The sequence below is a fragment of the Notolabrus celidotus genome, chromosome 1 (assembly GCF_009762535.1).
Source record: "Notolabrus celidotus isolate fNotCel1 chromosome 1, fNotCel1.pri, whole genome shotgun sequence".
NCBI lineage: Eukaryota > Metazoa > Chordata > Actinopteri > Labriformes > Labridae > Notolabrus > Notolabrus celidotus.
In genome coordinates this window covers 35,860,272-35,875,715 of record NC_048272.1, presented here as the reverse complement: position 1 = coordinate 35,875,715, position 15,444 = coordinate 35,860,272, and the positions used below count along the sequence as shown (strand labels likewise).

General features: G+C 38.5%; 1 protein-coding gene across 1 annotated transcript in view; it reads left to right on the top strand.

Annotated features, from left to right (window-relative positions):
- The first annotated feature begins 12,258 nt into the window (after positions 1-12,258).
- The window catches only part of etnk2 (ethanolamine kinase 2), a 33,335-nt gene continuing 30,149 nt past the window's right edge, over positions 12,259-15,444 (top strand). Inside the window, exon 1 of the mRNA XM_034684382.1 lies at positions 12,259-12,699. Within this exon, the coding sequence (XP_034540273.1) occupies positions 12,553-12,699 (147 nt within the window). The 5' untranslated portion in view covers positions 12,259-12,552. The remainder of the gene's footprint in view (positions 12,700-15,444) is intronic.

The window sequence follows — 15,444 nt, the reverse complement described above, 5'->3', positions numbered from 1 at the left end:
GCAGCGCTTTCCATGACTCATCCGGGATTTTACCTGCAGGGTGTGTATGTGTGTGTGTGAGTTTACTATTTCAGTAAGTGCTACTTAGGGCTACAAATATTACTTCCCAAAGACAAACAAATGTATTCTCTCCGAATGAATATACATTTTGTTCAAAAGATATAAGACACCACTTATAGCCTGTGGCCTGCTGCATGGACGTGTGGAGGCAGGCAGAGCTTATTCAGTGCAGGCCCCATAGCTGTGTGTTGGAAAGTATGTGTTTCCCTCAAGGCTTCCGGGGTATAATAGGTGATAACACAGTCAAGGTCAAGGTATGCCCAACATTTATTAGACTTATTAAACACAAAAATGTACAGGTATACAGTGTAAGTATTTACCGTTTTTTTTTTTTAACTTAAAGCAAACCAAGACAATGAAAGAAAACAATTGACATTATTTTTTAAAATTATTTTAAATATGTGTTTTCACCCAGTAGACTATTTTCAAGTAAATACGTGCAGAAGTTTAGATGAGTTTATGTTGCCACACTACAAATCTTCACATACACATCACAAACTCAGAATTAAATGAGTAAAAGCTCCTTGGTGTTGTAACAGTAAATTGTCAGCTGTATGTTAAACCTGCAGCCACACATCCATAACCTGTGGCAGGAAAAAAGAAGGGGGGAAAAGGCAGACAGTTCAAGTTTCAGATGACGGTTTCTTAGAATTAAAGCTTTTATTTCCTCCTCCAAAAGATGGCAGGATTAAATGAATCACATAATGGCTGTTTGGGTTAGGGTAGTTGGGTATATATGTGTTTGACTCTGTGTGGGGTAACTAGTAGTTAATGTGCAGCTCAGCACCCGTCCCCTCAGTCCTGCTGTCATGGTGTCTCCCTCAGAGAGCCAGGCCTCCAGCTGCTGCCTGCTCCGGGTGAAAGGACCCCCATCTGAAAATGAAAGGGTGGCCAGCAACAAGAGGGGGCTGTAAAGGACGGGGGCTAAGAGTGTGTGTGTGTGTGTGTGTGTGTGTGTGTGTGTGTGTGTGTGTGTGTGTGTGTGTGTGTGTGTGTGTGTGTGCGTGCGTGCGTGCGTGCGTGCGTGTGTGTGTGTGTGTGTGTGTGTGTGTGTGTGCTCATGCAATGCGTGCATGCCCGGGTGTCCTGTTGTTCACCTCTGAGAGGAGGAGTGAGGCAGTATTAGTAATGATAGGAGCATGGTTAAGGCATTGTGTTGGCTGCCATATGCTGCTCCTCTGAGGGGCAACAAAGAAGACACACACACACACACAAACACACACAGATGCACCTCCTCTTTGAAGTGGTGACACTGACCGATATTCTCACTGAAGGCTGGTCTGGTTTAACCCTGCAGGGATGTGAAGGTCTCTTAATGTCAGGTCACATATGGTGACCTCTTTTCCAGCTCCCAGTTTTCTTCTTTTTTGATCTGTTACTATTTCCTGTCAGAGAACGATCAGCCACCACAACTGTAGACATCAGTTCAATGAAAGCAACTATTACAAGAGAAGATGCCTACAGTAGATTTGCTTTAGGTTGAATGGCCACTGTCTGAGATTTGTGTGCTCAGACATGAAAGAAGCAGAAGAAAAATTAATTTAGGAACAATATGAAATATACTTTCTTTTGAATCATAAAAATGAAGTATTCTGAAAAATACCTGCAATCTTTGAGACATCTGAATAAAAACATCAGTATATGTGTCCACATGATGAAGTCAAGTCTCTTATCAATTTGTCTTTGTGGTCTGATAGCAGTCAATCAATCAATTAATCTTTATTTGTATACCCCCAAATCCCAACAAATGTTATCCTCAGACTCTTTCCTCTATCAAGACAGGATAAGATCCAGTCCCATCTTACAGACAGGACTCAGTCTGATCTCATCTTAATCCACCATGAGCAGAGCACTTTGCAGCATTTAGCAAGTTACAGTGGCAAGGACAAACTTCCTTTAACAGGCAGAAACCTCCAGCAGGAGCAGACTCATGTTAGACACACATCTGCTGAGACCACGTAGGGGTTGGAAAGAGGGATTTCATTAACTCCGCAGGGTAATATCTGTCTCTTTAACAGCTAGGGCTTCTCTATAAACAAAAAGTGTCACTAACTTTGGCTGATGTTTGCTGGACACCCAACCCCCTAAAAGATGTTCAGATACTTCATCCCCTTCGTTGAGCCTTACATGTCTTATGTCAGTTTGTGAAATAGCTAGCAAAATGATTGTGTAAATAGATACAGTTTATTTATCACATCACTGAGCATGAATTTCACTTTGATGTATTTCAATAGGAGGTATTCTGTGCCTGCAGTAAAATGATGTAATATCCCCAGAGATAAAACAAAGGACTTCTAACCAGGAGACTGAAGTTTGAGTTCCTTGTTAGAGCAAAACTCAGGCTTGAATGATCTTAAGTTACAGAAGTTATCAAGGCTTAACTTCCATCTTTTTGCTTCCTTCATTTTCCTGAAGTATCTTCTAGCTGAAACCAAAATATTTATCCCGATGTGAACCAAACACTCAGGGCCTTCAACAAACCGCATGCACATGAAAGAGAAAAGGCTTCTGGAAGAAGGCCCTGAGGACTGCTGCATCATGTTATTCATACCATCACCACGTAATGCAATCCTGTTAACTGACAGGAGGCTGTTTGTGATGCAGGTTCAAAGTGAAGGTACAACATTGTTCACATTAATTTACACTAAATGATTTTAATATCGCTTTGAGACTGGGGTGCACATCTACAGCTGATTGTTACTTTAGCTCCAGGACCTCAGAAGGTAAAATGAAACTTAAATATATTTTTTTATTTGGATGTTAAGATGTTTTACTTTAAGCCAGCTGTGTCACTGAGTTTTCACATTTTAGGCTTGAAATTATGAAAATAAAATGACCAACAGTCATCTAGATCAGACTGTGTTTGTCTGAACTTGCAGATGTGTAGGTTTGTACTTGTAGAAGAGTCCACAGCCAATATTCAAAGCCACTGTATGTTAGTAAAGCTATGATCCAGCTTTATATTGTGGTAAAACAAACACTCCTTTGTCAGCAGGGCATAAGCTCAGAGTGCTTTGGTGATCTCTGTACTTTGTATGCCCAGGTGTGGTTATCTGAAGTATCTGGAGCGGGACAATCACTGACCTAAATCTCTGACAAAACACAGTCTGATCTGTCATGGAGACTTTAAACAGGAGCTGTTTAAGGCAAACCCACAGTTGAGACATGAAGGAGAGAATGGAGAAATTGTTGTGATTAAAAAAAGGGAAAGACTTAAATGGATTAATAAACTCCAGCAAACATGACGACACACAAAGCAGAGCAGCAGGAGGGGAAGATTACAGAATGTCAGACAGAGGGAGAGACAAACCAGGAGCTACTTTCAATTTCAAACAATCAAACAAAGCTCATATTGTAGTGTTATATGAGATCAAATATTGCACCAAGACCCCAAATAAGATTACAAATAAACTATGCATACATCATTTTTCCAAAGTACTTCAAAGTACATTATTTTGTATGATGTGAAAGCTCAAAACCACTGAGCTGCTTCGCCTTGTTTAGAATGCTAGAATGTTAGCTGAGATGTACAGTCAGTCACTGCTTTCATTAACCTCTTGGCTCCATTGAATGTGTATTAAATTAGCAACATGCTGTAAAGCCAAAATACTGTCTCAATGGGCGCTGATATATTACGCTGGTGGAGCCAAGGCATGCGCAAAAGTGAGAGATGTGAGACTGATGCCACACCCCTCTCTTCAGCCAAAACCCACATTTGACTTACTGTTAAAATGTCAATAGCAGACAGATTCTTGTGTTGATTTGAAACAGAAACTCACTGATACGGAAAGAAGAATGTCTCCTGTGTTCATCTCACCCTCCTTTACTCTGCTCATCTGGTAAAGAAGGCTGCAGGAGCCACATTTGACCACAGAGTTGTCAATCGATCAACTTTTTGACATCAAACAACTTAAGGTAAATTTCTCCAAAAAAAAGAAGCACTTCAGCTACCTGCTGACGTGTTTCAATTTTCTAGATTGACTCATGTTCCATCTGTTTTAATGGAGGAGGCGAGCTTAATGACCTTGACTTCAACCATTCACCAGGGGAGCTCCAAAACTCATGGCCTCACTCGAGGTAGCTGTTGCTCTGTCTACTGTTTTATGCAGTCTATGTTTGGCACCAGCAGATTCTGTTTGCTAGACCCTCACAAGCTTGAGGACCACGGCCTATATGCACATCCAGCCATTAGCGATGAAAATGGGCCATTTGTACTAATGGTGAAAAAAAAATTGATTAGCGGTATGCATGTGCCAGGTTCACGCCCCAACAAAGCATTACATTTAATGGCGGTAGACCCCACCATTACAGGTGCTGACGGCAGGATTACCACACCTGTTGGACAACGGATATTTAGAGATAGAACGAATCCTTTGGAAAAGTATGACGATGTCATAATATACAGCAAATTTAGATTTAGGAGACGCTACATAATTCTTAGGTAACCTACCAGCAATACCATGAAGTGAATCCTTCCCAAACAACTCCGTTAACAAGTCCTCATCCTTCAATGGAGGGACAGGTGGTCCTCCACCTTGACCATGTTGGTTGCGGTGGTTGTTGCTTAAAGCCGCTTTCATGTTGCTCATTTTATTTTGTTGGTCTTCTACAGTGCGCTCAGAAACACCACACGCATTTACCCGGTTCAAGATCTAAAACCAAACTTTCCCTTTCTCTTTCTTTGTTATCTTTGATGATTGACTTGCTGATAATATCTGTTTGTTCATTCTATATTCTTCTAATCAAATGTCCATTTCTTCTTCCACTAAAAAGATTTTTTCTTGATCTTCTCTCAGTCACACCGGTACCGCTCACCATGTTTATTGTTTTTTATGTGTAGTAGGCATGCGCAATTTGAATTTGTTGGATAAGGATTTTCCAGCAGGTTCCCTGGACATATGACTTTTTGCACGAGCCTCGCTTTCATGGCGCAATTAGTTAATTGGCCAATTATTTGCAGTCGTGCATGCAGCTAACACTGCAGCAAAATGGGCCATTCAATAATGGTACGTTAAGACTAATGGTCCCATTTGTGTAATGACTGGATGTGCATACGGGCCCAGGTGTCTTTTCTCAGGAGCTGGAATAGAGAATACTAAATTAACAAATGTTCTTAATTTCAGTGGTAAAAAAGTTCCAGAGCATAATAGGAAACTGTTGTCTACCATTTTAGCCAACTTTGAAGATGATAGAATTGTAGGATGTGGATTTTCAGGTACTTTGAAATCTTTTTGGCCTTTAAACAAGCTGATTTTTACAGAACAGAGTCAACCGTTACTAAATGTAGTAAAACAACCTGATACTCTTGCTTTTTCAAAATGTTTTTTATGACAGTGAGGTTAAGTAATAGTGCAGTATGACATTAACCAATCAATAAGGATGTTATAGCTGCCAAGAATAGTTGTCCACAGTCCTGCAGTCCTTGCTCTAACCCTAACTGTCCAGATGGTCGGATGTCTTCAATGACCTCCTATTCACTTGTTTTGTAGTAGATCATAAACCTTGCACATTGTTCAGGCACTCCGCCACATCTGCCAGCTTATAAACCAACCCAAGTCCCCTATGTCAGCCAGTGTCAAATGTTGTTGTGAAGATGTGTGTGAAAGCAACCACTCCTCGCATGAAACAATCCAAGCCCTCCTCAAACACTCTAATTCTTTTACATCATGCGGCCTGTGACAGACGTGGAGTGTGTCAACATGAGCTCGACATGAGAAATTAGGTTAGACAAGAAGCGGCCTGAGTGTTCATTCTGTCAGTATAGATGTGATCTATGAGTGTGTTTATCTATGTGTGTGTGTGTGTGTGTGTGTGTGTGTGTGTGTGTGTGTGTGTGTGTGTGTGTGTGTGTGTGTGTGCCACATTGTAAACAGCCCTGCACTCTGTGACAATGTAAACATTTCCTCATTCCTGAGATATCGAAGGAGAACCGTTCTACCTTTGAGCTGTCCCACCTGTGCATAAGGTCAGGGCTGTTACCCACCCACTTTTGCATCCACACCTATCCATCCTCTCTCTCACACACACACACACACACACACACACACACACTCATTTGTAACTGCATTCCTAAAGCCAGTGAAGAGACTGGATGAAGTTAAAGGGGAAGGATGAGGCATGTGGCTACAGGTATTAGAGCTGTGGCTGTGATCTGCAGCATTCACACACTTTTTCAGGGTGTGACGGCACACACCGACACGTCACGCTGCATCCAGTGAAATAAGAGTATCCGCTGGCCATTTGTGAACACACACTCAATATTTTGGTTGTTAAAAAGGTGATGCATTTCTTGCTGTTTGCACAACTTTACTGACATCACAGAGAGACACGTGCACCCACTGACACAAACACCAACACACACATGCGCAGCCCACGTTTCTGCCTCTCCAATCATTGAGGTCTACAACCATCAACTTAAATAAGTCTGAAAAAATTACAGAACACTAGAAAGTGTTCCCCGTAGGAGCGGCTGAAGAAACAACTCTTACTCATTACTTACCACCGTATTCAAAAGGATCAATGCAACAATTTAAAAGAATGTCATGACAATATCATTCCTGCAATGGAATTCTACTTAAGCTCATAATTTAATTAATAAACTGTTGAAAAAATTTACCTTAATACTATTAATGATGATAATAATGATAATAATGATAATAATGATAATAATAATAATAATAATAATAATAATAATAATAATAATAATAATAATAATAATAATAATTGTGGGAATTTTTATAACTATCTGTTCAGAGGGTCAGGACTGAACTTGGAAAAAAGGCCGTCAGGTTTGCTGCTCCCTTGACCTGGAATACCTTACAAAAGGATTTGAAACTTCATGGTCTGATAACTTGGAATGCTTTTAAGCAGTCCTTAAATGACTTGGAGGCTGATGCATCTGTCTGCAGATGTTTTGTTTAAATGTCACTCATGCTATTTTTCTGGAGGTATTTGTTGTTATATGTTGATGCATCTGCTTTTTGTGTATCGTTTATTGTAACTTTGTAACTGTGCTGCTGCCTATCTTGGCCAGGGCTCTATTAGAAAAGAGATTTTTAATCTCAATGAGCATTTCTTGGTTAAATATAAGTTATAAATAAAATGAATAGAATAAAGAAAATAAATAAATACAATAAAGAAAATTAAGAAAATTAAGAAAAAATAATATAATTCAATAAAATTAAACTAAATAAATAAATAAATAAAAATATAAACTAAATAAAACTAAACTAAATAAAACTAAACTAAATAAATAAAATAAATAATAAATAAATAAATAAAATAAATAAAATAAATAAAATAAATAAAATAAATAAAATAAATAAAATAAATTCAAGTAATAATAATAATAATAATCTTCATCTTTATTTATATAGCACTTTTCAAAACAGGGTTGCAAATTACTTTACAAATAGGAAAGACAACAATAGACAATAAAGAGAAATGTTAGGAAGAGATTTATTTTTTGTATCTTATTTTATTTTATTTTATTTATTATTATTATTATTATTATTATTATTATTATTATTATTATTATTATTATTATTATTATTATTATTATTCCATCTTACCATCAATGTATTAATTTATTTTTATCTAATGTTTCTGGTAATTATTCATTTAGCTCAACCCCCTTCTCAGATTTGTTTCCATTATTTTCCCCCACTCAGTTAATCTCAAACTACTGTCCATTTGCTGAAATAAACATAAAAAGACAGACAGACACACACACACACACGCACACGCACACGCACACACACACACACACACACACACACACACACACACACACACACACACACACACACACACACACACACACAAACACACACACACACATATATATATAATATAACATTACATTGTTAGTTCCTGCTAGTCACTGTTTTGTCTCCTAAGTGTTCACTTGTTGTCTTGTCTTTCACATTGTTTTGTATATTTAGTATATTGTCATGTCTCTCACCCGTCTTATATTGTTCTGCATTTAATGAAAAATTAATTTAAAAAAAGAACATGTATAAAAATGTGTTTTTAAAGATTTAAAAGAGGATAAAGGAGTTATAAATCTGATCTCCTCAGGCAGGTTGTTCCAGAGGGTCGGGGCTCTGACAGAGAAGGCCCGGTCACCTTTGGTCCTCAGCCTTGACTGTTGAAGTATTAACATTGAAGTTCCTGCTAACAGATGTTTTATTACTAACACTGCTGGACGGTTTTAATTGATGCATTGATCCAAGTATATCTTATTACTTATTATTAGTATTACAACCATCTTCATTAGAGTATAACATGTTTAATATTAGTTTCTGCCATCAGTGTATGAATTTGATGTGAATGGGTGAATGTGATATGTAATGTAAAAGCACTTTGAATCGTCAGAAGACGAAAGGAAGAGCTAGATAAACAGTCCATTTATACTCACTCATTTCAAAAAGGAATCAGATAGAGAGATACAAAGAGATTAAATGTATAAAGATTGTATTAATCAAAATGAGAAAATTTTGCAATTTTGATTCCAACTTCTATTTCATAGGAATCAATGACTAAACTCTGCTTACAGCAAACATTGTATTATATGAAATAAAAGATAAAGAAATAAATGCAAAGATATCCAGAATTACTTTACATCAAAGAAACAAACCTTAAATTCTGTAATTGTTTCTAAACCTGAGAAAAGTCCATCACAGTTTAGTTTGCTTCTACATGTGGACACTTTGGTTATTACTGATCTTAGGTCACCAGCTTATAATTATAATACAAACTTTATTTTCATAGCATCTGAACAAGTTTTCAGCTCTCCTTTACAGCATATTGCTCATATGGTATACGTTTTATTTGATATTTTTTCACAAACTTTTATCTGATTATATTTAAAGTCCATTGACTGAAGTATTACTGCTATCATGGTTTGACTGATTTATATTTTCTTCTTTTCTGCTTCTGTTCATTGTTATTAACACCAAGACAAATTCCTCATGTGTAAAGTTATTTTGCAATAAACACCATTTTGATTCTGAGTTCTTAGTTTGATGAAAAAATAACAACTCAAGGGCTGACTGGATTGCACTCATGAAATACATGTATGTTCAGTGTTACCTTAATGTGTAAACACTGCAGCTGCTGCTACAAGAATGTTATAGATATACTGCCATGTATTTGTGTAAGTTCTATCATGACTTTCAAACAGTAAACACTGCACCCTGAAATCTCCCAAACTTCCTGTGGTCCTTTTTACATGGCCTGGTTTAGTGCACACACAGACACACGTTGGCTGTGCAGAGTTGGTGCCTGCAGCAATATAGGAAACAAGTTGGAGCAGATTTAATGCAGCCGGATGTCCGTGGTTGTTTATCTCATTGTTAATGACTGCTTGGTTCATGAAGTTTTAGTTTTTCCTGATATTCTGAGCATTAAAAACTTTGCATTATACCAAAATAACTGCCTCTTAACAATAAAATAAATATCCATATGATGTCCTATCATGTGAAAGTGTGTTATATTTTGTTGTTTCAGAAGTCTGGATTGAGCACCTTGCTGTGAAAGAGTCCTAAATGTGCTAAATATATCAAACAGAAATACAGTCAAATATGTGATGATTATTGGGAAGCATACGATAGATTTTTGTTGATTGGGACTTCTGTAATATGCCTGTTATATCTCTAATAAATTACAAATAATGGAAAACAAAGTGTCAAAAGAAATGACACCTGAAAGGTACCTGAAAAATATCAGAGACCTTTGGTGTAATGTGGATTTTTGTAATAGAATAAAGTGAAAGAGGGCATTTACAGTGAGAAACCACTCCCTCATATAGGCCTCGTCTTCATCACAATGAGTTATCCTAGACTATATAATACAGGTGTAATTCATCTTCAAAGCATCTGTCAAGACAACCCATTCCCTCATCCATACAGGTCATCAGTATTATACTGCCACCAAGTGGCCGAGAGCTAGTACACTGGTTGCTGGTCGGTGCAGACCCTTCTCTACATCCAGTGAGCACAGTTCAGTACTAGACAATTCTGGTGCACCATGCAAACTAACAATGTGTCGATTGGTTAAATCCTCATGCGTCTTTTTTATTTTCAAGAATTTCACACAACATAATGAGAAATATTTTAGATTTTTTTAAATGTCAGAGGTTAAAATGTAGACATTTTTAAACCAATATGGAAGAGTGCAAAAGGAAATTTTGAGATTTCAAGCATTGAGTTTGTCAGCACTCAGTATTTTCTCTTGCAATCCCCCATCAGACAAAGTAACTACTGGAATATTTAAACACTATATTTATATAATACCATTCTTCAAAATAAATGAGAGCACTGCCTGAACTTGTTGATTTATTCATACATTTATTTGCATTGTAATACTTGCAAACCATACTTATCTAAACAGGCCAAGGGCACTGTAATGTATGTGTCTTTCTTAGTTTGTCTAACTGTGCACTCTCCTTTAATTATAATGTGTTGTTATCATTTTCATTTTTATCATATGGCTTTACTAATGATTTACTCAGTTCAAAAACATTTATTAGAGTGATCGGTCTCTTTTGTATACCTGTAACACAACAAAATAATACATTAGGACTTAACTGTTGTGAGAATAGTAAAAAAAATATATATTTCTAGTCCCTTATTCTAAAAAAATGTAGATCTCTCACACAAAATACTCCCCTTAAAATGTATGTTTACAGTGGACCAAACAGCAGTTACAGGGGTGCTTTAAAACTGGAATGTGTGCAGAATAGGTTGACAAAATATGCAAATCTATGTTGTAAAGACAGCATGAGCTGAAAATCATCTGCAAACAGTATTCCTGTGGTTCACTGAATTACAAAAACAAAGCAAAACTGCTCATGTCACGCCGATCTAGTGCGCTGATACATTTGAACAGTAGCATACTGCAAGCTGTTTGAGGGGCAGGGGCGAAGGGGTACAGCCAGAGGATTCTTTCTTTTTTTAATTTTTTACATGTAATTCATTTTAGGGGCTTCCAGATGGCACTTTTATTCAGTTTTATACATTTTAGGACCAAATAGAGAGCATTTTTTTCTTTTTTATATTTAATTCATTTTAGGGGCATCCAGAGGGCACTTTTTTAGTTTTTCACATTTTAGGGGCATCCAGAGGGCACTTTTAAAGAATGTTTTATACATTTTATGTGCATCCAGATGGCACTTTTTAACATTGTATTCATTTGAGGGGCATCCAGAGGGCAATTTTTAACATTTTGTTCATTTGAGGGGCATCCAGAGGGCAATTTTTTCGGTATATACATTTGAGGAGGATCCAGAGGGCAAATTTTTGCGATATATACATTTGAGGAGGATCCAGAGGGTAATTTTTTGAGTTTTTATATTTTTTAGGGGCATCGAGAAGGCACTTTAAAAAAAACATTTTATACATTTAAAGGGCATCCAGAGGGCACTTTTTTTTTAGCCTACATCTTATACATTTTAGGGGCATCCAGAGGGCACTTTTTTAAAAACATTTTAAACATTTGAAGGACATCCAGGAGGCACTTTTTTACATTTAGGGGGAATCCAGATGGCACTTTTAAAATATTTTATTGACTTTAGGGGCATCCAGAGAGCACTTTTAAAAAAATATATTTTATTCATCTGAGGGGCATCCATAGGACTTTTTTTTTTTTTTTTTAACATTTTTGTTCATTGGAGGGGCATCCAGATGGCACCTTTTAACATTTTATACATTTGATGGGCAACAGAGAGCAGTTTTTTGCAGTTTATACATTTGAAGTTCATCCAGAGGACATTTTCTTTTCGTTTTTATTCGTTTTAGGGGCATCCTGGGGGCACTTCTTAACATGTCATACATTATATACATTTTAGGGGCATCCTGAGGCCACTCTTTTACACTTAATACATTTAAGGTGCGTCCAGAGGGCACCTTTTTGAGTTTCTATACATTTTGGGGGCATCCAGAGGACACTTTTTCATGCACTGAAAGAGCCCCTGAGATATTAATTTTTAATTTTATATCTGCTACAGTGGAATCCAGGAGGGCACTTTAGCGAGTTTCTTTTAGACATGCCCCCAGCTGAGTACATCACTGCTTTTTAAAGCTTCTCCACCCTGCAAGTTTCCCTCGAGCAAGCAGGACGTGACATTTCATGTCACTCGGCTAACGTCGGGTACTTCCGGAAACACTCGGGGATAATGGGCGTGTTCGAATGCGTTGCGTCTCAACCGGCGGTACAATCGGATGATCCCGGGCGGGCGGAGCCAAGTAGGAGGAAACGGTACTGTTGGCTGACTGCTCTCAAGAAAACCGGCGACGAGCCTCCATACCACCATACCCGGCAGGTTCACATCTTCTCAGCTTTCCACGAACCGACACGGCCACAGCAAGCAAGCAAGATAGCCTATTAAAGCCAAACTTCAGTCATAAAACAACATCCAGCTTCTTATAAACCGAGCTGCTGTATGCTGCGGGTTCTACAGAGATCTGTGAAGGAGATTAACGGACACTCGGGATGGAGACGCAGATACATGTGCCTGTTGGGTCGCCGGTGATTAGAAAAATCCCCATTTTCGTGGACGAACACAACGTGACTGAGGGGGCCATGAAACTGATCCAGGAGCTGAGACCGGCCTGGGACAAGAACCTCATCAAGACTAAGGTAACGTTAGCTGTGAAGCTAGCTGTGTGCTAAGCTAAGAGTTGCAGCTCTGCAGCATTAGTCAGTCAGCTGCAGGAGGGCCCGACAAACACTAAGAACTGGGCTCTTTAAGCCCTCAACACAGGTCACGACACTTAATTCAGTCTCTGTTTACCTGCAGACATGTGTTACATGTTGTGTCGGGGTCTCATGGTAAAATAACATGAAGACGTTCACTAAGGTAACAGCTGTCAGAGTGAACCTAAGCTAACAAACTAAAGTCAGTAAGTTGAGGTCAGCTGTGATATTGACCCTTAACCTGAAGTCACACTCAATGTTAGTTAGCATTAAACATTATATGAAAGCTAAATCATTGTGTTGTCATGCCAGGTGGTGATGGGTTAATAAATAACATTATGTGCATGCTTTATTCCCATGACAGCAGACACACCTTAGTCTGTTTTACAGCTGGTTACTGATCCAAGCCTTCTCTCTGTGGTGGCTCTTTGCACTTTGTCAAATGATCTTCTATTTCTCCAGGCAGTGAAACAACAATACACTTTCAGGTGTGGTCTTTATATGGAAGCCCTCAGCAGACATGCATCCATTCACTTTCCAATCCAATCCATTTTATTTATATAGCACATTTTAAAAACAACAAGGTTACCAAAGTGCTGCACTACAAATACAAACAGCAGAAATAAATAATAGTACATTTTAAAATACAGTAAATTAAAAGACAAACAGAGACCAACACAAACTCACATGCTGTATTAAAAGCCAGGGAGTAAAAATATGTTTTAAGCAAGCGGCAACCTCCTCAAAATATGAAGCCCATGCAGAAGTGTTATGAACTGCAATTCATCGAGAATCCGCTTGAGGCTGGCTGCAGAAACACCGGAAACCACATACACACCAATTCAAAGAAGACGATCTTTACAGCAGAAATAAACTTGTTTATGTAACACTAAGTTTGGTTGAGTTCCACATTTCCAATATGGCTGCCGCCGCCGATTGGCTTCAAAACAGCGCTCAGGAACAGATGGGTGATGTCACAGATACAAAGGACATTATTTACACAGGATATGGTTTTACGACATGATTTAAAAGTATCCAGGGTGGGGGCTATTTTGACTTGGGTGGGTAGCTCATTCCACAGTTTAGGAGCTATCACTGAAAAAGCTCGGTCACCCCTCGTCTTTTGTCAGCTTTTTGGCATGACGAGACGCATCTGATCAGCAGACATCAGTGCTCTGGAGGGGGGGGTAGATAGATGTGTATAAGGTCAGAGATGTACTGAGGTGCCAGACCGTTTAGTGACTTACAGACAAACATTAAAATCTTAAAATTAATTATAAAATGGACAGGGAGCCAGTGGAGGGAGGCGAGAACGGGGCTGATATGTTCATGCTTGTGGGTTCCTGTTAAAAGGCGAGCAGCCGCGTTTTGGACTAAGTGTAAGCGAGCGAGGGAGGCGTGGTTAATGCCAGTGTAAAGTGCATTACATTAGTCCAAACAGGTCGAGATGGAATAATGAATCAAGCCCTCAAAATCATTAAAAGATGCAACAAATTTAATTTTGAATAAAAGCCTCAGATGATAAAAACTGGTTTTAACTACTGAGTTAATAAATATGTTTATCAAGTTTAAAATCGCTGTCCAAGGTTTGTGACTATGGGTTTTACCCTAAGTCTGCAGCAAACCCAGGTCTATAGGAGAGACACCACTGGCTCGACTGGGCCCAAACTCCATGACCTCAGTTTTATCTTCATTGAAGTTTAAAAAGTTAAAAGCCATCCATGCCTTGATATCCTTCAGGCCCTCTAGTAAGGGTATCAGGGAGCTCTTATCATTTCTCTTTAGCAGCAGGTAGATTTGGGAGTCGTCCGCATAAAGATGGTAGGAGAGATAACTTTGCTCTGCTGTGATGATGACTTCATTGTAGAGGTTTTCCCCAGACGTATCTTCCTGGTTATCTTGAAATAGCAAAGCTAGCCTTTCCATTATAACTAATTCATTCATCTCATTATCTCAAGATAACAAAGCTTGTTTTCTTAACTGGTTAACTGGATGATTATCTGGCAGTCTACAAGTCAAAACAATTGGCTGGTCACTCTGACTACGACATGTTGAACTGCTGCTCACATAAATGTATGTTATACAGTGTTTGTACCATAGACTGTAAAAAATATGGACAGCGTTGCTCCGCCTTTTCCCGTTGTACGGTTTTGAAGCCAAAAAACCTGTTCGAATGTGCAGCTATTGTGCAGCCAGAGTCTTTGCAGTAGGGAATTTGTGTGTTTCCACAGTAACAAGCTCCGCCCTACAGCGTACCGTCCCGACGTCCTATGAAGTTTCTCTCTACAGCAGCTGTCAAAATAAACCCGGATGTAAAACCCCATTTTTTAACGTCTGATAACTAACAAAATATAAACTTTTCAGAAAAAAGAGGCCTTGAACACAAAACAGTTAAATATCACCACAGCATACGGAAGTGAGAAACATTCATACGATGTGTATTTATCTTTTAAAGTGTGACAGCCCCATTCAAATGAATGGTGGAGACTGAGTTTTTGACCTATGCTGCAGCCAGCCACCAGGGGGAGCAGTTTTTTGTGGAAGCCTCACTTCCAGCCGAGAGATCGGACGCCCATTTTTTTTACAGTCTATGGACTCAACAGATCGATTAAATGGAGAGAAATAAAAAGTGAAATGTAAAAAGGAAAAAACGCTCTCCCTGATGGGCTCACGTGTGTGACATGCTGG